This window comes from Salmo salar, chromosome ssa14, assembly GCF_905237065.1.
Source record: "Salmo salar chromosome ssa14, Ssal_v3.1, whole genome shotgun sequence".
Taxonomy (NCBI): domain Eukaryota; kingdom Metazoa; phylum Chordata; class Actinopteri; order Salmoniformes; family Salmonidae; genus Salmo; species Salmo salar.
This window is the reverse complement of record NC_059455.1, coordinates 56,027,590-56,053,164: the sequence shown is the minus strand read 5'-3', so window position 1 is coordinate 56,053,164 and position 25,575 is coordinate 56,027,590. Positions and strand designations below refer to the sequence as shown.

The following is a 25,575-nucleotide window of genomic DNA, read 5'->3' as shown; positions in this document are numbered from 1 at the left end:
GGTACATACAGTGGCTACTTGATACTCTAATTAGGCCTACTTAAGACAAACAAAAAGTAGAATGCAAACTGTGCAAACAGAGGTTTGCTCATAGTTCAACAACGAATATGACATACCACTTGAAAACTGTAAGTAGCCTACTCCGTAGTTGCATTCTAAAACATTGACAGGTTTTACATGCTTGACTGCAGCTGCTGCAGTGGCACTCCCCAAGGTGCTTAACTGAATCTTCAGTGAGAGCTTTCTCCCGTGTTTAACTTGGCCTTCTCAAATATAGTTACAAGGCCTATTGTGTAGCGTATTACCGGCAACTTCAGGAGCGCAAAGGCAGAATCTGCAAAGGCCAGCAGCAGCGGGAGGAGGAGAATCAGAACATTTTTTTCCCTTATCTTTATCTCTGGCTCCCTCTTGAGTCATTTGTGTCTTAAAGCATCAGACAAGCTCAGTGCATATAATAGATTTTATTAAAACAGATTGGGTGTGTCTATATATGGAAAAATAAATGTTTAAAAATGTTTGACCAATCAACTGGTCGAAAGAAAAGCTGATTCTTGGTGGACCAAGAGTTTTTTTTTTTCCCAGTCGGGGACAGCCCTATTGGCAATACAAGACAAATTGACCTACAAGTTCAAAATTACATGGCAACTATATTCTCCCTGCTAGCTCATGCTAATGAAACTAAAGTCTGTTGTCCATATTTGTTTCAGTTATATAGTATATTGTTGTCCCTATCGGTCTCAAAGGACCACTCTTTTCATGGTCCTTCGAGCCAGATAGGGATAATTATAGCGAGTAGTAAACATTAGGTTAGCCACTCCCCTGGATAAGGTGTTTTAAACAGACAAGATGCCCCCACATTTTTTTATAAGGGGGTAAAGGATTGCTCCACCATTTCTGAACAAATATTTTATTAATGTAAATAGTATGTTATATAAGTGTCCACTTTAACAATTTCACTTGGTTTTGAGAAACTTAGACCACCCATGATAGACTTTCTCATTGCTCGTTCTGCAGTATAGGAGCTACGGAAAAATGCATCCTTTCAGAAATGGCCACACTCTCAGTATAGTGATGCAGGTCTTTAGATGTTGTACACTTCGCAATAACACAATTTCAACTTTATCTGCAACAATATATTCCATTTTATTAGACTCAAGCCATTTCCCCTACCAGCTGTGCTGAGCGGGCTACATGGAGAAGCAGCATACTACAGAACGAGCAATGAGGAAGTCTATTGCGGGTGGTCCAAGTTTCTCAAAACCAAGTGAAATCGCTAGAATATCTGGACCCCTCTACAATTTGCACTTTACATCAAAACAGATTTGGTAAAGAAATTCTGAACCAATCCTTTAAGACTGCAGCTCAATTCCAAACCCACCTCTTGCCTCTATCCCCAAGGCACTAGTGTAGACCTAAAAGGATATGATGTAAGCAATACGGAAAATGTCACCTAACCAATCAGAATGCAAGGTGGAGCAAACACCACATTGCTTACCTATCCAATCCAAGTGTAGGGCCTAGGGATCGACTTGGAATTGGGCATATAGCTCTTGAAAATGCACCTCCACCTTACTACAGAACCAATCCAATAATTGTGTCAATGCTATGGTATAAACATTGAAATGTTATTGTACAATTGGAATACATCTTGCCAGTGGTTAGAATGCCATGCTGTGATTGCTTTCAGTGGAGATAAAACAAGGATGCTGACAACCTTCACTCACAAACAATTCCTTGAAGCAGTTGCTGACCTGGGATATACTAAAATTATCCTTCATAGCACTGGTTCCCAAACTTTTAAATTACTGGAGGACATGGTGAAAATCCATAATATATAACTCTCCCTCAGATCCTCAATATTGAGTTGAGTTACCCAGTGTCCCAAATTTGAATTGAATGCCTGTAAATGAACATCCCCTGTCATAGAGACTCAGGGACATTTATCATCTTATACATGGCAACGCTGACACATGCTCCAATTAATGTATTGAATACCGGTAAGTGACCTATCACAAGCAGATACATACAATGATTTAATGCCCAATATGCATCATTACCATATAGTGAAACTGATATTCAGGTTAAATGATTTACTGTGCACCAGATGGGACAACACAAGAGATATGAGAAATTAAGCAAAGTAGATGGGACTGAAATGAATTTGGGAACCAATATTATATATTGTCCTAATGACCTGAGCTATGCTATCACCTACTGCCCCGATAGTCTGCAATGTCAGGCCTAGTGTCAATACAACAACCATACCTTTACATCGCAGCCCTTTAAAACAGCTTAATCAGTATTCTCTCATCTGCCTCCACTTAACAATGAAACAACCCTTTGAAATGGTGAGCATCAAAGGATGAAGGTACCTGATTTGTCTACCATGGTTTGTAATCTCGAAGGGAAAATGGAACAGCAAAGTTCAGCCCTATATTTGCACTATGATCCCTACTGCCACTGTCTTTTAATTCTGCATACACATTCATTGTAAACTAATACATTAAATGACAAACAAAAGGATTCATTCATGTCAGACACGGTAGTATAACTCACAACAAAAGCCCCAAAAAAGCTATGGAAAACAGAAGGTTAAAACAGAGTAAATATGAATTGTCATTGTCCATAACAAAAACAGTCAGGTGAATGCACAACATTTGAAGAGTTGGCTATTCTTTGAGCAGAGGTGGGGAAGTCATTTAGTTACAGAGTCATGAATTTCAGCTTTCAGCCTTGGAAGAGAGTGTGTGGGTGTGGGGGTTAGAAGAGGTTTGATCAGTCAGCAGTCCACTTCTTCCTCTCAAGCCCTCTGTTCTGTGTGTATGCGTGGCAATTTCTGATGATGCATGCACGTGAGCATGTGTACTTTCATGTATTCTATAAGTATTTGTATTTTACCAGTGAGTAAGTGAGAGAGTGTGTGTGTGTGTGTGTGTGTGTGTGTGTCCAGTCGATCACTGTGGTGTTGTATCGCCATTGATCTCTATGCCGTGCTGTTGTAGCTGAGCTCGAAGCAGTGCATTGTCATTCTTCATCTCCTCAATCTATAACATGACAGAGCGTCGCAATTAAACAATGTTAACAACCAAATGCCAACACTACCAAATGTGAGAAGACGCTTCTATGTAGGCCTTTTATAAGACCTTCATACATAGGCATAAAAAATTACCAAACAAATGCAAACAGGGAGGGACTAAAAAAAACTTGTCCAATAAGCAATTATCTTTTTCGTAGCAACATTTTTCTGTTGTAAAATGTTTTGTTACAATGTGAACCAATGAATACATTCGACTTGATGTTGACACAGACAGCATAGTGGAAGGTGCGAGTTACACATATAAGTGTGTACCTGTTGTTTGAGTAGCTCGTTGTCTGCCTGAACTCTCAACACCTCTTTGAAGCTGTCCTGCAATCGTTGGTTATTCTGTCTCAGCTCCCGGATGTAGTCACACGCTTTCGACAGGATCCCTCCTTTACTCTGGAGAGAAGAGGTTGCACATTACTTCTATTATAAGAAATCATGATTTCGAACAATCTGCAATTGCGGGTCAGATTCGCAGACACAGATTTAGCCTAGTTTTGGACTAAAAACCTATTTCAATGGAGAGTTTCCATTGAGCATGTTTTCTAGTCCAGGACTAGGCTTAATCTGTGTCCTGATAAAGTTGGTTCTATGGGACTTAATCTCTATAGGCAAATTGATCACACTCACTGCTCCAGTCTTAGTACTGTCTATGTTGCAGTCTGGGATGATCTTTGAGAGGGTGACAATCCAGTTGTTGATCTTGTCTCTTCTCCGTCTTTCCACTGCAAACACAATAATCACATATTTTAGTTGTCAAAGCTAAAGCATGAGCCATACTCCTGTGGTGGTAGAATCTGGGGTGAGCTGTTGTAACTTCAAGGGATACAGTGCATTCGGAAGTATTCAGACCCCCTGACTTTTTCCATATTTTGTCATGTTACAGGCTTATTCTAGACTCTTCCTAGAGCTGGCCGCCCGGCCAAACTGAGCAATCGGGGGAGAATGGCCTTGGTCAGGGAGGTGACCAAGAACCCGATGGTCATTCTGACAGCTCCAGAGTTCCTCTGTGGAAATGGGAGAACCTTCTGGAAGGACAACCATCTCTGCAGCACTCCACCATTCAGGCCTTTATGGTAGAGTGGACAGATGGAAGCCACTCCTCAGTAAAAGGCACATGACAGCCTGCTCGGAGTTTGACAAATGGCACCTAAAGGACTCTCAGACCATGAGAAACAATATTCTCTGGTTTGATGAAACCCAGATTTAATTATTTGGCCTGAATGCCAAGCGTCACGTCTGGAGGAAAAATGGCACCATCCCTACGGTGAAGCATGGTGGTGGCAGCATCATGCTGTGGGAATGTTTTGCAGCGGCTAGGAGACTAGATGGACCTGCTCCAGAGCACTCAGGAACCTCAGACTGGGGCGAAGGTTCACCTTCCAACAGGACAATGACCCTAAAGCACACAGCCAAGACAACGCAGGAGTGGCTTCGGGACAAGTCTCTGAATGTCCTTGAGTGGCCCAGCCAGAGCCTGAACACGATACAATATTTCTGGAGAGATCTGAAAATAGCTGTGCAGCGACACTCCCCATCCAACCTGACAGAGCTTGAGAGGATTTGCAGAGAAGAATGTGAGAAACTCCCAAAAATATAGGTGTGCCAAGCTTGTACCCAAGAAGACTCGAGGCTGTAATCGCTGTCCAAAGGTGCTTCAAGAAAGTACTGGAGTAAAGGGTCTGAAAACTTATGTAAAATGTGATATTTCCATTTTTGTATGGAAGATTGATGAGGGGAAAAAAACTATGTAATCAATTTAAGAATGTCTGTAACATAACAAAATTTGGAAAAAGTCAATGGGTCTGAATAGTTCCCAAATGCACTGTAAGTGAGAAGGTTGAAGGTAATTACAGGAAGTTAACAAATTGTTTGATTGGTAATAAGGGAAAATTTAGTTGTGATACTGTATGTATTAGTAGGAATCGGATAGCCTACATTGAATATAAATAGTTTAGACTACTTTACAGCAGGAATCGGTTGGACTGCATTGAAGGTACGGTTAATGAAGTTGGTAGAATTGTGTCGGTTGAGAGACGTAGTTGGATAAAGAGAGATGAAATTGTATGTGTGTATAATGGGTTACTAGAGATTTTATAAAAGTAAAAACAAAACAAAAAGAGAAAACAATACAACAATATACACTTGCGCACCCACACCTAGACGTACGTAGGTGGTGTAAAAAGTATTCGGAGAAATGGTCAGTGGCCCCTTTACGGATTATTTGATCATGATAAGGTTAAAGCACTGTATGACAGTCTAAAGGGTCTGGGAAATAAAGTCTTAGACAAAGGTTGGCACATGTTCTATGCTTTTTAAACAGCTTCCAATGAAAAATATCATTGCCATGTTAATCAGAGCCTTCGTAAAGAATTAAAGAAATACCACCCTGGTAATGCATTCTGAAACAAAACCCATGCCCTGTTCAATAGGACCATTGAATGTTGAACATGATTTTCTGTATTCACCCACGCAACCTTTTAACTTAATAGGTAGACTTGTTAACTTATGGCTACAATTTATTGTACTCCTGATGGAGTTTTCGTTGATATCCCCAACAATGAAGTTCTAAACCAATTATTGAGTAGGCTAAATTTAACCACTCCACAAGACGGAGTGGGAAACTGGCTCTGTCTCTCAGTCGATTCTGTCTCAGGTACCAGAAGCCTTATGGACAGAGCACTTCTTTGACAGTGGACTGTTAGGCAGTGCTAGCCCAGTTATAATAAATGTTGATCCCAGAAAGAAATTCAAGTCTCAAGAGCTACCTTAAAAAATGTCTCTCCCTTTCTGAATTGGCCGATGTATTTTATAATTTCGGTCATATTAAATCTCATAATAATAGACATTTAAACATTTAATGAGCGTGAGGCAGAAAGTGAACATCCAATGGAAATTGGTAATAAATATATAGAGTAACATTGCTAAGGTAGACTAAAATGTAAAAGGGGACAATGGCATCCCCCATCCATTAAACCTTACAATAGGGGTAAAAGCAAAACATTGTTTGAGAGTGATCCGTGTGCATTATCAGTAGTGATTGAGAGGGTTTTCCTATTGGGAAGAGTATAAGGATCTGAGTTGAAGGAAATAGATATGGAGACTACCGAAACTAACAAAGACAGTGATAAAATGGAAAGATTTAATGGTACTCATGGTTTATCAGTTGATGCTAAATGTAATGAGTGTTGACAGTATGTGAATGATATGTTATTAGTGGCTTTCAGATAGCACTCTAATAATGCCATATCTTAATAATTTGAAGGAGCTAAGGTTTCAATACAAGATCACATAACGAACAGAGGGATTAAGCCTCGGGTCAACACCATTTACACAATATACTCAACTGAACAAAAATATAAAAACGCAACATGCAACAATTTCAAAGATTTTACTGAGTTACAGTTCATATAAGGAAATCAGTCAATTGAAATACATTCATTAGGCCCTAATCTATGGATTTCAGATGACTGGGAATACAGATATGCATCTGTTGGTAACAGATTTAAAAAAAAATAAATAAAAGGAGGAGGGGCATGGATCAGAAAACCAGTAAGTATCTGGTGTGACCACCATTTGCCTCATTCAGCGTGTCATCTTCATATAGAGTTGATCAGCGTGTTGATAGTGGCCTGTGAAATGCTGCTCCACTCCTTTTCAATGGCTGTGCGAAGTTGCTGGATATTAGCCGGAACTGGAACACGCCATTGTACACATCAATCCAGAGCATCTCAAACATGCTCAATGGGTGACATGTCTGGTAATTATGCAGGCCATGAAACAACTGGGACATTTTCAGCTTCCACGAATTGTGTACAGATCCTTGTGACATGGGGCTGTGCATTATAACGCTGAAACATGAGGTGATGGCGGCATATGAATGGCACAACAATTGTCCTCAGGATCTCGTCATGGTATCTCTCTGTGCATTAAAATTGCAATCGATAAAATGCAATTGTGTTTTTTGTCTGTAGCTTATGCCTGCCCATACCATAACCGCTCAGCCACCATGGGGCACTCTGTTCACAACGTTGATATCAGAAAACTGCTCGCCCACACGACGCCACGTCTGCCATCTGCCCAGTACAGTTGAAACTCGGGATTCATCCGTGAAGAGCTTCTCTAGCTTGCCAGTGGCCATCGAAGGAGAGCATTTGCCCACTGAAGTCTGTTATGACACTGAACTGCAGTCAGATCAAGACCCTGGTGAGGATGACGAGCATGCAGATGAACTTTCCCGATGCGGTTTCTGACAGTTTGTGCATAAATGCTTCAGAAACCCACAGTTTCACCAGCTGTCCAGGTGGCTGGTCTCAGACAATCCTGCAGGTTAAGAAGCTGGATGTATAGGTCCTGGGCTGGCGTGGTTATACGTGGTCTGCGGTTGAGGCCGGTTGAATGTACTGATAAATTCTCTAAAACGATGTCGGAGGCGGCTTATGGTAGAAATGAACACTCAATTATCTGGCAACAGCTCTGGTGGACATTCCTGCAGTCAGCATGCCAATTGCAAGCGCCCTCAAAACTTGAGCCAACTGTGGCATTTTTTGTGAGAAAGCTGCACATTTTAGAGTGGCCTTTTATTGTACCCAGCACAAAGCGCACCTGTGTAATGATCATACTGTTTAATCAGTTTCTTGATTAGCCACACAGGGATGTAAACTAATTTGCGCACATTTTAGAGAAATACGCTTTTTGTGCGCATGGAACATTTCTAGGGCCTTTTATTTCAGCTCATGAAACATGGGACCAAAACTTTACATGTTGCATTTATAATTTTGTTCAGTGTAATTTTTTTATTATACAAAAAAACATTTCTTAAGGCTCCTCCTTTTTCTCTCTATGCCCATGGTAAATCTGAACTTTTACTTTCAAGTTTCCATTTGCCAGATAAATACTTTTTTAAATCAGTTTACCTTCATTGTGTTGTGCTCTCCTTCTCTCATCCCTAGGTGCCCGTGGACCATCCATCTTCCTGCAAAGAGAGACAATGACAAATAAATGATAACATTTTGTCACCGTTAAGCACTGTAAAATCCGCACTCATAAAAACAAACAAATTGACTGTGTATTCATATACATTACGCAAATGTAATATTTTAGTCAGTCATTTAGCAGACGCTCTTATCCAGAGCGACTTACAGTAAGTAGTGAGTACATACATTTTCATACTTTTTTTGTACTGGCCCCCCTCGGGAATTGAACCAACAACTCTGGCATTGCAAGTGCCAGGCTCTAGCAACTGTGTCACATGGGACCTGCATGAATCCATCATACTATCAACAAATGATCTATTGATAAGCAACTGCTTGCTAATGGTTATGGCTATGGTTAAAGTAAGGCTTAAGTTTAGGGTTAGGATAAGGGATAGGGCTAGGGTTAGTAGATTGTTAGCTGAAATGTTACTGACTGTAGAGTATCTATGGATGGACTATCCAAATAAAGTATTCCCTAGACGTTTCCTCGCCCCACTGAAGAAGACTCCTTCGGTGAACCTATAACCCAAAGCTATATACACACGCACACATCACATTCACCTGACAGGTACACTAAGACATACGATTCATCACAACTAGTGGATTCACCACACATCTGCCAAGGATGGGAGGAGAGGGGGTTAGTTTTAGAGGATGTGAGCGAAAGTAGTCCTCACCAGTTTGAACTGCCATGCTGTAGTATCTCATTTTCACCGTGGTCTCTAAGGATGGCAGGTAAGTGGGACAGTTTTTGTTTTCTCACGTTTTGATTTCTTTTGAATGTTTTATCATGATAAACACAATCACAAACCAATCATGCCAAAATTGGCGGGTAAATACAAAGAGGTGATAATTTCCTGAAGGTTTAGCTAGGGAAAGTCCATTCCAATGTGGAGTTGGGAGGGAGAAGTGAGATGAACCACATAGATGGGGGAGCAGTGGGGTGTGAAGAATGTGTATGGAACACTAAACTGTGTGGCAGGTGAAGCCGTACTCACGTGGTGTAGGTGTGTGTGCGAGGGGCAATGGTCCTTGGCGTGCCAGCTTGCAACACATCAGGTGGGCTCATCATCACATAGAACTGACCTAGTGTCAGAGGTAGTACAAATCGGGGATTTATATTTATTCCCAAGAAAGACTATTGTGACTTAACATCTCTGGCCCTATTGAGATAAAGGCAATAGTCAAAACTATATTCAGTCAAATATATGTATTTTTACAGACAATTATTTACTGTGTTGCATGTGGGACATATTTTGGAGCTGGACCATTGCAAGGCAACAGTTAGACATGTGAGAGAGTGAAGGGAGAACCACCCTGTGAACTTCGTGAGCTAGCAAAATGGATATTTCATTGTTTTAGCTATTGCTTTAAAAAGCTGTTGTAATGCGGTCTGAGTAAACCAAAGTGATGAACTCTTAGCTAGTCCCGCATCCCAGATCACCGTGAGGACAGCATTGGATTTGTTTTTGGTTCAACTATCATTGGATGATTTCTGCTTGTTCTCGCCGCTCAGAGGCTCGACAGACAGGTGCTGTGAGAGACTGAGCTCTGGGTGATTTCAGTAACGTTAGCTACTGGTTGTGGTAAAACAAGCGATAAACTGTAGCTATATAATTAGCTACATTGGGACCAGTCTCGATTATTCGAGGAGTACTGTGTTTTTATCCTTTTCAGAAGAGGGACTTTTTATCTACCGTGTTTGAATGGGACAGCCACTGGCCCGTTCGCTTCTCATCAGTCACGATCTGGATTTAGGGCTGTGAGTATCAGGTCCTTACTAATTAAGTGTACATAGATGTAATTGAAATGATGTTGATCATTTTTGGTTAATAACTTGATTCAAGCTTGAGCTTTGGATTGAAATGTCTTGACTTTAATAATAAAGAATGACTGTACATCTTGTTTGTTGTGATCATTCTTTATCATAGTTCAAGGGGATATCTATTTGTGGCTTTTTCCCCTGTAAATATATACCTTTAGCGGTACATTACTTATTAGGTGGAGGCACTGCACTACATTATTTACGGTTATACACACATTAAACTTCACATTCTGACTACAGACCACATACTCCAACGCCAAGATACTAGGTTAAAACTGATTGTAACTCAGAAGAGAGGGTTACAAATGAAAGTAAAAAAAAAAAAAATGATTATATGTATACAGTATATCTTTGTTCAATATAATAACATAATGCTATGTATGAGCTGCACTAGTGAATGGTTACACTATATGTGGGTTTCATACTAGGATTGGTGGCTACTCACCTCCGGCCTGTGTGAGTGTTGGGTCAGCCTGCACCGACACTGCTGTGGCTGCCCCATCACTGACACTGACTGTGGCAGCAGGGAAATAGGCAAAACGCGTTTCCCCTCCCACCGTCTCCCCCGCTGGACTACCCCCATTACTGAAGGGGTTCTGAATGACAGCCGAGAGAGAGAAAAGGCAAATTAGACAGCACTACTCCCCTAAGATGATAGGGTATGCCATGCCCACACACAAACAAACTCATGCACACACACACACACACACACACACACACACACACACACACACACACACACACACACACACACACACCTGTGCCACTGCTTGCTGTACTCCAGTAAATGCAGCAGTGGAAACCACACTGACTGCCCCAGTCCCGTCGCCTGCTGCCTCTAGCTGGTCATCTGTCACTTGGACCACACGATAGGTCACCTGGAGTGAAGAAAGTCAAGGGGAGAGGTCAGGACAGGAGTATGCCAAACATTCCAGATATAAAGTTTATTCTGATTCTTCGTCAAGTACATTTGACATGTACCAGGAATTTGACCTGGAGAAATGGTGCTAACAACAATAAACAGAATATACAGACAAAATAATTGACACATAATCTACAGATTCTTCTTGTTATTTGTTCATCCAGACGAGGTGGATTTTGTGTTACTGTGGTAGTAAGAACTGTGTGTGTTCAAAATTGCCTAGGTCATTGATTGAGCTTACCTGTCCTCCACTGTTCTCTGTGCGGAACTGATATTGAACATTATGATCCGCAAAAGCTGCGGCCTGCTGTACACTCTCTATGGTAACTGCAGTCTGCTCCTCCGTCCCCACACCTTTTGAGAAAAACACACGAGCATGTTAGAACCCACACTTAAGCGCTCTCACACACACAAATTCCATAATTACCCGTTTGAACGGAGTAAATTTCACACACCCCGATACCTACCTTCCAGTTGGAGAATCTCCTCTGTTTCCTGTTTCTCGTGACTGATGGAAAGAGAAGGGATTTTTTTGTTATAAACACTCATATTCAATTGATCAGCTGTGTGCTATAAGCTAATTAATAATAGTCCAGCAGATAAGAACGTAATATACCAAGATCGTTCCACTTTATGATACAAGTATCAAACTTGACACACTAATACTAAATACCTTAAGGAACATTTTAAAGATTGGAGGCAGTCTGGGAAGCATGTCAGTCAACCAGGGCGGCCATTTTAATAAATGGCTGCCAATCGGATTTCCTGTTAAAAGAAAATAGGGTAAAATCATTCCAAACAACGTTTTTATCTGCCCACAGATAATAAAGACAATAATTCTGATAATAAAATAGCTTTAAGATCTTCATGGGGGTCATATTGAGGTTATTTTGATCATAGTCCAGTGTCTACCGGAAAAATTGTGGACTTTGTGATACAGCCACCAAATTTCACACACAGCTGGGGCATGTCTAAAGAAGTATTTCTGGCTAGAGCCATCATATATTTTGTCCATTACCCCCTGTCGACCAAAAGCCACCAGGACATAATACATTCCCATGGGATTTTACATAAAAAGTTACGTGTATAGGGAAGGTTTGGTGTAATGTTTCTTAAAATGTACACAAAACAGAATATTATATTACACTGCCTTCAGAAAGTATTCCTACCCATTGACTTATTACAGATTTTATTGTTGCTTAACTCCATTCTGTTTATTTTTTTATCCTGAAAAACTCCCCAGTCCTTAATGATTCCAAGCATACAAATTATGTTTGAAAATATGGAGTGGTAGTCACTAATGTGTTGTATTGGATTTGACAATCATAACGCTTTGAATTGAGGACAGAAAGCAAATTGCTTTGCCACATTTTTTACAGTATTACTTTAGTGCCTTTTTGCAAACATGATGCATGTTTTCGAATATTTATTTTATTCTGTACAGGCTTCCTTCTTTTCACTCTGTCAATTAGGTTAGTATTGTGAAGTAACTACACTACCGGTCTTCTTTATTTTTACTATTTTCTACATTGTAGAATAATAGTGAAGACATCACAATTATGAAATAACACATATAGAATCATGTAGTAACCATAAAAAGTGTTAAACAAATCAAAATGTATTTTATATTTGAGATTCTTCAAAATAGCCACCCTTTGCCTTGATGGCAGCTTTGCAAACACAGCTTTGCATTCTCTCAACCAGCTTCACCTGGAATGCTTTTCCAACAGTCTTAATGGAGTTCCCACATATGCTGAGCACATGTTGGCTGCATTTCCTTCACTCTGCGGTCCAACTCATCCCAAACCATCTCAATTTGGTTGAGGTTGGGGGATTGTGGAGGCCAGGTCATCTGATGCAGCACTCCATCACTCTCCTTCTTGGTCAAATAGCCCTTACACAGCCTGGAGGTGTGTTAGGTCATTGTCCTGTTGAAAAACAAATTATAGTCCCACTAAGCCCAAACCAGATGGGATGGCGTATCGCTGCAGAACGCTGTGGTAGTCATGCTGGTTAAGTGTGCCTTGAATTCTAAATAAAATCACAGACAGTGTCACCAGCAAAGCACCCCCACACCATAACACCTCCTCCTCCATGCTTTATGGTGGGAAATACACATGCGGAGATCCTCCGTTCACCCACACCGCGTCTTACAAAGACAAGACGGTTGGAACTAAAAATCTCCAATTTGGACTCCAGACCAAAGGAAAAATTTCCACCGGTCTAATGTCCATTGCTCTTGTTTCTTGGCCCAAGCAAGTCTCTACTTCTTAATGGTGTCCTTTAGTAGTTGTTTCTTTGCAGCAATTTGACAATGAAGGCCAGATTCACACAGTCTCCTCTGAACAGTTGATGTTGAAATGTGTCTGTTACTTGAACTCTGTGAAGCATTTATTTGGGCTGCAATTTCTGAGACTGGTAACTCTAATTAACTTATCCTCTGCAGCAGAGGTAACTCTGTGTCTTCCATTCCTGTTGCGGTCATGAGAGGCAGTTCCATCATAGCGCTTGATGTTTTTGCGACTGCACTTGAAGGAACTTTCAAAGTTCTTGAAAATGTCCGTATTCACTGACTTTCATGTCTTAAAGTAATGAAGGACTGTCGTTTATCTTTGCTTATTTGAGCTGTTCTTGCCATAATATGGACTTGGTCTTTTTAACAAATAGGGCTATATTCTGTATACCCCCCCACCCAGTTGGAAAGAAGGAAAGAAATTCCACAAATTAACTTTAGAAAACACACCTGTTAATTGAAATGCCTTCCAGGTGACTACCTCATGAAGCTGGTTGAGAGAATGCCAAGAGTGTGCAAAGCTGCCATCAAGGAAAAGGGTGGCTATTTGAAGAATCTCAAATATAAAATACATTGATTTGTTTAACTTGTTATGGATAGGGGGCAGTATTTGCACGGCCGGATAAAAAATGTACCCGATTTAATCTGGTTACTACTCCTGCCCAGTAACTAGAATATGCATATAATTGTTTGATTTGGATAGAAAACACCCTAAAGTTTCTAAAACTGTTTGAATGGTGTCTGTGAGTATAACAGAACTCATTTGGCAGGCCAAAACCTGAGAAGATTCCAAACAGGAAGCGCCCTCTCTGACCATTTCTTGGCCTTCTTTGTCATCTCTATCAAAAACAGGGGATCTCTGCTGTGACGTGACATTTTCTAACACTCCCATAGGCTCTCAGAAGGCGCCAGAACGTTGAATGATGACTTTGCAGGCCATGGCTGAAAAACAGTAGCGCATTTGGTAAGTGGTCGATCTGAGAACAATGAGACAGGCGCACGCGTGCACGAGACGACTCCATGTTTATATTTTCAGTCTTTGAACGAAAACAACGACTCCCGGTCGGAATATTATCGCTTTTTTACGAAAAATAAAAAAAAAAAAAAAATCGCATTAAAAATTGATTTTAAACAGCGTTTGACATGCTTCGAAGTACGGTAATGGAATATTTTGAATTTTTTTGTCACGAAACGCGCCGGGCGCGTCACCCTTCGGATAGTGTCTTGAACGCACAACAAAACGCCGCTATTTGGATATAACTATGGATTATTTGGAACCAAACCAACATTTGTTATTGAAGTAGAAGTCCTGGGAGTGCATTCTGACGAAGAACAGCAAAGGTAATCCAATTTTTCTTATAGTAAATCTGAGTTTGGTGAGTACCAAACTTGGTGGGTGTCAAAATAGCTAGCCCGTGATGGCGAGCTATCTACTCAGAATATTGCAAACTGTGCTTTCACCGAAAAGCTATTTTAAAATCGGACACCGCGATTGCGTAAAGGAGTTGTGTATCTATAATTCTTAAAATAATTGTTATGTTTTTTGTGAACGTTTATCGTGAGTAATTTAGTAAATTCACCGGAAGTGTTCGGCGGGAATGCTAGTTCTGAACGTCACATGCTAATGTAAAAAGCTGGTTTTTGATATAAATATGAACTTGATTGAACAAAACATGCATGTATTGTATAACATAATGTCCTAGGAGTGTCATCTGATGAAGATCATCAAAGGTTAGTGCTGCATTTAGCTGTGGTTTTGTTTTTTGTGACATTATATGCTAGCTTGAAAAATGGGTGTCTGATTATTTCTGGCTGGGTACTCTGCTGACATAATCTAATGTTTTGCTTTCGTTGTAAAGCCTTTTTGAAATCGGACAGTGTGGTTAGATAAAGGAGAGTCTTGTCTTTAAAATGGTGTGAAATAGTCATATGTTTGAAAAATTGAAGTAATCGGATTTTCGAGGAGTTTGTATTTCGCGCCACGCCCATCATTGGATATTGGAGCAGGTGTTCCGCTAGCGGAACGTCTAGATGTTAACACTTCTTTGGTTACTACACGATTCCATATGTGTTATTTCATAGTTTGATGTCTTCACTATTATCCTACAATGTAGAAAACAGTAAAAAATAAAGAAAAACCCTTGAATGAGTAGTTGTTCAAAAACTTATGACCGGTAGTGTACAATGTTACTGATCCATCCTTAGTTGTTTTCTCCCATCACAGCCATTAAACTCTAACTGTTGGCCACATGGTGAAATCCCTGAGTGGTTTCCTTCCTCTCTGGTAACTAAATTAGGAAGGACCACTGTATCTTTGCAGAGACTGGGTGTATTCATACACCATCCAAAGTGTAATTAATAACTTCACCATGCTCAAAAGGATATTCAATGGTTTTATGATTTTTTACCCATCTACCAATAGGTGCCCTTCTTTGCGAGGCATTGGAAACCTCCCTGCTCTTTGAGGTTGAATCTGTGTTTGAAATGAACTGCTCGACTGAGGGACCTTGCAGATAATCGTATGTGTGGACTACAGCAATGAGGTAGTCATTCAAAAATCATGTATAACACTATTATTGCACACAGAATCAATTAATCTTATGTGACTTGTTAGGCAAATTTTTACTCCTGAACTTATTTAGGCTTGCCATAACAAAGGGGTTGAATACTTGTTGACTCAAGGCATTTCAGCTTCACATTTTTTATTAAACATACAAAAATGTCAATGTAACCCATTTTAAAATCAGACTGTAACACAGCAAAATGTCAACGGGTGGGAATAATATATGGGACGGCGTATCGCTGCAGAACGCTGTGTGTGTGTGTGTGTGTGTGTGTGTGTGTGTGTGTGTGTGTGTGTGTGTGTGTGTATGTATATATATATATATATATATATATATATATATATATATATCAAACACAGTTTAAGTCGGAAGTTTACATACACTTAGGTTGACGTAATTAAAACTCATTTTTCAACCACTCCACAAATTTCTTGTTAACAAACTATAGTTTTGGCATGTCGGTTAGGACATCTACTTTGTGCATGACACAAGTCATTTTTCCAACAATTGTTTACAGACAGATTATTTCACTGTATCACAATTCCAGTGGGTCAGAAGTTTACATACACTAACTTGACTGTGCCTTTAAACAGCTTGGAAAAATTCCAGAAAATGATGGCATGGCTTTAGAAGCTTCTGATAGGCTAATTGACATAATTTGAGTCAATTGGAGGTGTACCTGTGGATGTATTTCAAGGCCTACCTTCAAACTCAGTGCCTCTTTGCTTGACATCATGGGAAAATCAAAAGAAATCAGCCAAGACCTCAGAAAAAAAATAGTAGACCTCCACAAGTCTGGTTCATCCTTGGGAACAATTTCCAAACGCCTGAAGGTACCACGTTCATCTGTAGATACAATGGTACGCAACACCATGGGACCACGCAGCCGTCCTACCGCTCAGGAAGGAGACACGTTCGGTCTCCTAGAGATGAACGTACTTTGGTGCCAAAAGTGCAAATCAATCCCAGAACAACAGCAAAGGACCTTGTGAAGATGCTGGAGGAAACAGGTACAAAATTATCTATATCCACAGTAAGACGAGTCCTATATTGACATAACCTGAAAGGCCGCTCAGCAAGGAAAAAGCCATTGCTCCAAAACTGCCATAAAAAAGCCAGACTACGGTTTGCAACTGCACATGGGGGCAAAGATCGTACTTTTTGGAGAAATGTCCTCTCGTTTGATGTAACAAAATACAACTGTTTGGCCATAATGACCATGGCCTCCCTGTGGCTCAGAGCATGGTGTTTGCAACGCCAGGGTTGTGGGTTCGATTCCCATGGGGGGCCAGTACAGAAAAAAAATTTATGAAATGAATTGAAATGTATGCATTCACTACTGTAAGTCGCTCTGGATAAGAGCGTCTGCTAAATGACTAAAATGTAAACGTAATTGTTATATTTGGAAGAAAAAGGGGGATGCTTGCAAGCTGAAGAACACCATCCCAACCGTGAAGCACAGGGGATACAGCATCATGTTGTGGGGGTGCTTTGCTGCAGGAGGGACTGGTGCATTTCACAAAATAGATGGCATCATGAGGCCGGAAAATTATGTGGATATAATGAAGTAACATCTCAACACATCAGTCAGAAAGCTTAAGCTTGGTCGCAAATGGGTCTTCCAAATGGACAATGCCCCAAGCATACTTCTAAAGTTGTGGCAAAATGGCTTAAGGACAGCAAAGTCAAAGTATTGGAGTGGCCATCACAAAGCCCTGACCTCAATCCCATAGAAAATTTGTGAGCAATGATGCCTACAAACCTGACTCAGTTACACCAGCTCGGTCAGGAGGAATGGGCCAAAATTCACCCAACTTATTGTGGGAAGCTTGTTGGAGGCTACCCGAAACGTTTGACCCAAGTTAAACAATTTAAAGGCAATGCTACCAAACACTAATTGAGTGTATGTAAACTTCTGACCCACTGGGAATGTGATGCAAGAAATAAAAGCTGAAATAAATCATTCGCTCTACTATTATTCTGACATTTCACATTCTTCAAATAAAGTGGTGATCCTAAATGACCTAAGACAGGGAATTTGTACTAGGATGAAATGTCAGGAATTGAAATGTATTTGGCTAAGGTGTATGTAAACTTCCGACTTCAACTGTATCATTGCAATCAATAGGCTTCAGCGAACACCCATACTTTTTAAAGTGTTTACATGTGAACTACTAGAACCAGCCTTTTTTTTTTGCACACATTTTCACCACTTTTCTACAAAAACATTTAAGGATATGTATATATGGCATCTTATTTTGTTTTCCAGACCCCCCTCAAACATTTTAAGCCATCATTGGGCTGTATGTACCAATTATTTAAGGAGATATGGCCATGTGAATCGTGTCCACAACGGCCCCATGCAGCTGGTTGGCACCTGTACAAAAGCCCTCAGATTGGAGCAGCATACTACTGAAATGTACTTGATCAACTAAGTTGATTTCACCTGTTGACTCTCTCTCAATGCCACAGACCTGTCACATTATAAGGCCTGCCCTGATAAACCCCCCCAAAAAAAATGTTTAGGAGCCTAAGTCATAACATTATGATGTCATGTAATTTCCTTATTTGAGATACGGTGCATTCGGAAGGTATTCAGACCCCTTGATTTTGTCAGGTTGGATGGGGAGCGTCGCTGCACATCTATTTTCAGGTCTCTCCAGAGATTTTTGATCAGTTTCAAGTCCGGACTCTGGCTGGGACACAAGGACATTCAGAGACTTGTTCCAAAGCCACTCCTACGTTGTCTTGGCTGTGTGCTTAGTGCATTGTCCTGTTGGAAGGTGAACCTTCACCCCAGTCAGAGGTCCTGAGCGCTCTGGAGCAGGTTTTCATCAAGGATCTCTCTGTGTGCCTTTCCAAATAATGTCCAATCAATTGCATTTGGTCTTCATTATGGGGTATTGCGTGTAGATTGATGACGGAATTAAATATATATATATATATATATATATATATATATATATATTTTTTTAGAATAAGGCTGTAACGTCACCAAATGTGGAAAAAGTCAAGGCATTGTGCCTTTGGTTTAATAGATTCATCCTTATTACCTTTACATTATGTTATGCAACCTGCTTATAATGTCTCTCCATTGTTATAGAACCACAAACAAATCCAACTTCACCATGTCCAACCACATGTCCTTAATACATATTGGAACATTGGTGTCTGCTTGCTCTCTGACTATAGCAGAGTATCCCTGGTGAAATCTATCCAACAAGTTCCCCCATCTTGGGTTTCTTTGCCTATTTTTCAGCGGCCACATTGGAAGTGACCGCCAGGGGAGTAAAGGACAAAATCTGTGATGGCACTATAGCCCAAAATACTTATTTAGACATGCCCTAGTTGTGTGTGAAATTTGGTGGCTCTATCAAAGTAAAAAAAAAAAATCCCCTATAACCGCTGGTCTATGGTCAAAATGACCTTGATGTGACCTCCATGAAGGTCTTAAGAGTACTTTATGATGATAATTATTGTGTATATTATCTGTGCGGTTTATTTAGTGGGTAGTTAACATTACAAAGTAATTTTTATATTGTTTGGAATGACTTTACCCTATTTTTCTTCAAACAGGACATCCAGATTAACTGACAAGCTTCCCATACTGCCTCCAATCTTTAAAATGTTCCTTAATGTATGTAGTATTAATGTACCAAGTCTGATACTTTTATCATAAAATGGAACAATTATTTCACCTATTCGCTGCACTATGAGTGACTGTGTGTACTAGCGGTGCATGAGTCAGCCATTTGTTCACCTGCCCGCAATTGCTAATAAGCGATCTGCAACCATCAGACTAAATGTGAAAAAGTGAAAATTGGCAGCCCGCACCCAACCCTAACCCGTTAATATAGAAAATGCACTGTAGGCTAGTCAGAGACGGCAGAACTATTTTTTTGACGGGGGTGCAGGATTGTGTTGTGACTGATTGTGATATGTTTCTGCATATAATTTCAACCAATTTAGTAAGCTATTTGTTTTATTAACCTCTCTTCTGTCATTCTATAATTTTTTTTACACCCCTTTTTCTCTCCAATTTAGATCTTGTCTTATCACTGCAACTCCCCAACGGGCTCGGGAGGCAAAGGTTTCGTCATGCGTCCTCTGAAAAATGACCCGCCAAACCGCGCTTCTTAACACCCGCCCGCTTAACCCAGAAGCCAGCCGCACCAATGTGTCAGAGGAAACACAGTTCAACTGACAACCGAGGTCAGGTTCCAGTCACCCAGAAGAACTTGCTAGAGCACAATGATGAAGGCGACAGCTATGCTATAGTATGAAGATGACATTGACAATCATTAAAAGAAACAAATACACGCAACAGCATATTTATCAGCGATACTGATTGGGCACTTTCCTACATTTGACATTTACAAAAAGCAGGCCAGATACTTTTATGTGTGCTCAGGCACTTGCGTGCCATCAACACTAACAGGATAGAGAAACCAGAGACATGCTCCTTGCTCTCACATGGAGCGTGTAAATTATGATATGAAATAAACCAAAACTTGTTTCTCACAAGTGTAGCAGGTTGTGAACTCTGCAAACAACGTTTCCACTCTGACAATGAGATGTGTATATTACTGTAATTAATACATGCATTAACAGAAATGTATGTAAACAAATGACAGGGATTAACGGTATTCTACTTTGTGGGGATAGGATTTTTTTTGTCTCACCTAGGGTGGTATATCGGCCAGTCTATCAATTGAAGAAAAGATTCTGTATCAAATAATACCATGCCAGGTTGGAGAGGATGGCACGTGTCCACTTGACACAAAATTTGCGCATTATAGGCCACATAGCCAGAACAACCTTGTCGACTGCTGTTGAATAATTAATGAAGTCAGACAAACTTTTTTTTTTTTTTTTAAGGCCGATTTATTTACCAGTGAGCAATGAAAATGTGCATTGAATAAAACAAAGTCCACACAATTTTTTTCCCCCCTATAGTGCTCTACACCCCGTGCATCTAGGGATGAGCTGCTCAAGCATCAAAGGAAAGTTGGAAAGAGGAGACATAGTACGTTTAATAGCCAGACTAAGTTAGCAAAACAATTGCTTTTGTCATTAGTAAACACTCCCGCTATTAGGTCATGTTTATCTACATGAAAATGAAGTTAACATAAAATAAATCCTCAAATGCATGTAGGCCTATTTAAAATGGTTTTGACGGTTATTTTATATTCATGGCGGGCTTCATCCATAACCGTCAGTTACACGGTTATTCAATTACCGTCACAGCCCTAATGAAAATGCAACAACTTCCCCCCCCCAAAAGAACAAGAAAGAAAGAGAAATCTGTGAAAATGTTTCTGATAAGATTTCTGTTCGGCTTGGATGAATAGGCCTATTTTGTGTGGTTGGAATACTATCAGCTTTTATGATGCTGACAAACATGGCACCTTTACAGATGTATAACTGTGCATTCACATTCTCTTAAGATGCTAAAATAAATACGGTTGAAGTTGGAAGTTTACATACACCTTAGCCAAATACATTTAAACTCAGTTTTTCACAATGCCTAACATTTAATCCTAGTAAAAATTCCCTGTCTTAGGTCAGTTAGGATCACCACTTCATTTTAAGAATGTGAAATGTCAGAATAATAGTAGAGAGAATGATTTATTTCAGCTTTTATTTCTTTCATCACATTCCCAGTGGGTCAGAAGTTTACATACACTCAATTAGTATTTGGTAGCATTGCCTTTAAATTGTTTCACTTGGGTCAAACATTACGGGTAGCCTTCCACAAGCTTCCCACAATAAGTTGGGTGAATTTTGGCCCATCCCTCCTGACAGAGCTGGTGTAACTGAGTCAGGTTTGTAGGCCTCCTTGTTCGCACACAGTTCTGCCCACAAATTTTCTATAGGATTGAGGTCAGGGCTTTGTGATGGCCACTCCAATACCTTGACTTTGTTATCCTTAAGCCATTTTGCCACAACTTTGACAGTATGTTTGGGGCATTGTCCATTTGGAAAACCCATTTGCAACCAAGCTTTAACTTCCTGACTGATGTCTTGAGATGTTGCTTCAATATACCCACATAATTTTCCATCCTCATGAAGCCATCTATTTTGTGAAGTGCACCAGTCCCTCCTGCAGCAAAGCACACCCACAACATGATGCTGCCACCCCCGTGCTTCACAGTTGGGATGGTGGTCTTCGGCTTGCAAGCCTCCCCCTTTTTCCTTCAAACATAACAATGGTCATTATGGCCAAACAGTTCTATTTTTGTTTCATCAGACCAGAGGACATTTCTCAAAAAAGTATGATCTTTGTCCCCATGTGCAGTTGCAAACCGTAGTCTGGCTTTTTTATGGCAGTTTTGGAGAGGTGGCTTCTTCCTTGCTGAGCAGCCTTTCAGGTTATGTCGCTATAGGACTTGTTTTACTGTGGATATAGATACTTTTGTACCCGTTTCCTCCAGCATCTTCACAAGGTCCTTTGCTGTTGTTCTGGGATTGATTTGCACTTTTCACATTAAAGTACGTTAATCTCTAGGAGCTGTATGACGGCTGCGTTGTCCCATGGTGTTTATACTTGCGTACTATTGTTTGTACAGATGAACGTGGTACCTTCAGGCGTTTGGAAATTGTTCCCAATGATGAACCAGACTTGTGGAGGTCTACAATTGGAGGTCTTGGCTGATTTCTTTTGATTTTCCCATGATGTCAAGCAAAGAGGCACTGAGTTTGAAGGTAGGCCTTGAAATACATCCACAGGTACACCTCCAATTGACTCAAATTATGTCAATTAGCCTATCAGAAGCTTCTAAAGCCATGACATCATTTTCTGGAATTTTCCAAGCTGTTTAAAGGCACAGTCAACTTAGTGCATGTAAACTTCTGACCCACTGGAATTGTGATACAGTGAATTATAAGTGAAATAATCTGTCTGTAACAATTGTTGGAAAAATTACTTGTGTCATGCACAAAGTAGATGTCCTAACCGACTTGCCAAAACTATAGTTTGTTAACAAGAAATTTGTGGAGTGGTTGAAAAATGAGTTTTAATTACGTCAACCTAAGTGTATGTAAACTTCCGACGTCAACTGTACATTAATTATTAATTTTGGTTGCCTATCCTGACATGAAGTTTGATCTATAGAAAGTATTTGACTCTTATGTGTGCCACAGAAAGTATCTGATTCTAGCCACAAAATTAAGGAAATTAGAAGGGGGGGGATTTCGGCAGGCAAGAAAATGGGCTTTCTAATTTCCTTAAATTTGTGGCTAGAGTCAAATACTTTCAGTTGCACACATCATAGTCAAATACTTTCTATAGAACAAACTTCACGTCAGGATAGGCAACCAAAATGAATTAACACCCGTTGTATTCGGCGCACGTGACAAATAAACTTTGATTTGATTTGAGTGCGTGCGTGTTCACGCAAAGAGGGGGGGGATTCTGGCAGGGGGGAGATTTTCGGCACAACACCGGCAATGGTATCATCCTCTTACCACTTCAACAAATATTTCCCAAACATTCCTTTTCTTGCCCTCCCTTCTCTTTATTTTCAACTTTCCATTTCACAGCTTTTCTAATATTGAATTAAACTCCGACGTTCTGCTTTTTGCTTCCAAAAAACAGCATTAACTTTTTCTGCCGTTCCCAAAAGCATTTGGGGATTGGCGTGTTGGGTATTTGGCGTTCTGCGTAGTTAGGCCCTAAAGTTTAGGCTTACGCACCAATGCCAGATAGCCAAACATAATTAAAGAAAAACCTCAAGGTAGCCTATAGATAAAAATTCCACAATATTATACATTTATGAACTTTTTTTATGTATTGTTTTCTCTTTATTCAACCCGCCTGCCCTTCATCCACACAATATTTAGCCTAATGACCCTAAAACAGTCAGCCCTGCGGATATAACAGGAGACTGCGGGTTAGGAGTCAATCCGCGCATTACTGTGTACTTCTTATACCCTGACTACACCACTCGCGTCGCGTGCACGAGCGTTGCAAAATACATTTAGGAATACATGTTATTCAATTATTGCATCCACACTGCTCGCATGCGCCAACAAACGTCTGTGTTGCCTAGGGCTAAAATAGAAGTAATTCCTATTTCTGACGCAGATCGCGCTGCAAGTCCTGCCTCTCCCATCTCATTGGTTTATAGAAGCAGGTGCCATCTCCTCATTGGTTATACCCACATGGGTGATTGAAAGACAAACTGTTTTGCCGGTTGTCGTGGTAATACTATGAAAGTGTAGATGCCAATCACCACATAAGTTCAAAGATGAAAAAACCTGGAAGGAGGAGAGATGACTAGAAACGATTCGGTTGACCGTTTTATGTGTGGATTAATTGTCGGAGTAGAGGACCTTGTGCATTTCAGGTAAAATAACAACTCAATGTTTATATCCCAGGACAAATTAGCTAGCAACAGCAAGCTAACTAGCTAAATTGCCATACATGTTTAATGCTTTTCGACCTGTCCCCAAATGAATGTCATTGGTTCAGAGTGTAGGGGGACAAAATAAATGTATGCACAATGGCGCACGCGCGCAGCCGGTTTGGGTTCCGTGTTACTGTACACTGATATCAGTAGCAAGAGTGCCCCTGGCGTTGTGTTAGCGGAAAAAAAGGTGACATTCGAAAAGTGGCCTCGTCACCATACTAGACTGCTAAAATTGAATGAGTAAAATTGACGCATATTGGCTGATGTTAGCCATCAAACGAAAACACGTTTTTGTTTTGTAATCAGAATACAATTTGCATGCATCAGCAGGTCAACACTAGACTTTCAACTTTCCCTCCACTTCAAAAACGTTGACAAATTGGTCCACTTCATCCTTCGAACGGAGGCTAAAACATTATTATGACTGCAGTCTCTGAAGCACAGCTCAAGACCGTGCTGTTCAGAAAAGCTTTCATGGATTGTATGCGCCTTGGGTGTGAGAGAACGCGCTTTACAAATGAAGATAAATTGTTATTAAGCCAATAGTGGAATATTGCAAAATTATATAATGGAATCATTGAAACAAATGCATTATTCAAATGTAGCCAGTTTCATGTAACCACTAGTGATATTATCATTGCTGTTCATCATTATGGGTTGCAAACAAACAAATCACAGGAGGATAATGTACTTTTTTTTACTGACGTAACACTGAGAAGTATAGAAGAAGTTGTGTATATAAATCGTGCATTATTATGAATCTTATTTTGATGCATTTCTCAACAACAAAAAAAGCGACATCATACACTTTCTAATCACATCACTGACATTAAAACGGTTGTAATAATTTGACAGTTACAGCTACATAGCTGACCTACAAGACTGTCGCTGGTCTCGTTTGACTGAGTCGAGTAAATAAACCATAGAAATAATAACTGAATGAAAAGCACGTTAAAAGATATTGGTCTTATGCATTGGATTTACAAAACAAAATATATTACTGGAAATAAAACATTAGTTCATATAGCTAGCGCTAATGTGTTGCAAAGATGGTGCCTAGGCCTGTGAAGCTATTGCGAGCGGTGAGCGTAGAATGCGTTTTCTTACCCTGTAGAGCTGTCCAAACTCTGTTCATGCATATCCATGAAGGTTACAGTTTAAAATGTGATATTCAGCGACACTGAAATATGGAGTTGGAAGTACTGATCACGGGGACAAACAAGGGTCATGTGAGAAAGACCGTCCAGAACACGTGAGGTACCGACGGGCAAAGAGTTAAAATGGAGACCGCTGCAGAGCTGGAAGGTGTTGTCGTTCTGTGTGTTCTTTTGACTCTATCACGTTGCCTCTTCTTGGAAAATGCGAGATTCGGGTGTCAGAATTGGCTACTGTTAAAGCTTCTAAGGAAATTTACCGTCGGATTTATAGATGGGAATTGGGCAGATATTTTCGTGATTAACTGGTTTATTTTGTACCTTTCTATAAATGTTTTATTGATTGTT

The 25,575-nt window shown here is 40.2% G+C and overlaps 1 protein-coding gene across 3 annotated transcripts; it reads right to left on the bottom strand.

Annotated features, from left to right (window-relative positions):
• Positions 1-442: 442 nt before the first annotated feature.
• Positions 443-25,575, bottom strand: LOC106569770 (upstream stimulatory factor 2). 3 transcript variants are annotated; one of them, XM_014141368.2, is made up of 11 exons: positions 25,181-25,575; positions 11,273-11,313; positions 11,047-11,159; positions 10,642-10,761; positions 10,329-10,479; positions 9,057-9,144; positions 8,736-8,780; positions 7,999-8,057; positions 3,713-3,807; positions 3,350-3,478; positions 443-3,044 (listed from the first exon to the last, which is right to left on the bottom strand). In XM_014141368.2, the coding sequence occupies exons 1-11, from the start codon at positions 25,216-25,218 to the stop codon at positions 2,955-2,957; spliced, it is 969 nt and encodes a 322-aa protein (XP_013996843.1). In that variant the 5' UTR covers positions 25,219-25,575; the 3' UTR covers positions 443-2,954. The 3 variants fall into 3 exon arrangements, with proteins under 3 accessions (XP_013996843.1, XP_013996842.1, XP_013996844.1); XM_014141367.2 differs by lacking the exon at positions 25,181-25,575 and having other exon boundaries at positions 11,273-11,354; XM_014141369.2 differs by lacking the exons at positions 8,736-8,780; positions 25,181-25,575 and having other exon boundaries at positions 11,273-11,354.

Excerpts from the sequence above, each read along its gene's own strand:
- LOC106569770 (XM_014141367.2), bottom strand. The coding sequence starts at position 11,354 with ATGAGTGTTTATAACAAAAAAATCCCTTCTCTTTCCATCAGTCACGAG. Across the intron at positions 10,480-10,641 it reads TACAGCAAGCAGTGGCACAG|AACCCCTTCAGTAATGGGGG; the intron begins GTGTGTGTGTGT and ends GCTGTCATTCAG. Across the intron at positions 3,045-3,349 it reads ACGAGCTACTCAAACAACAG|ATTGAGGAGATGAAGAATGA; the intron begins GTACACACTTAT and ends GTCATGTTATAG.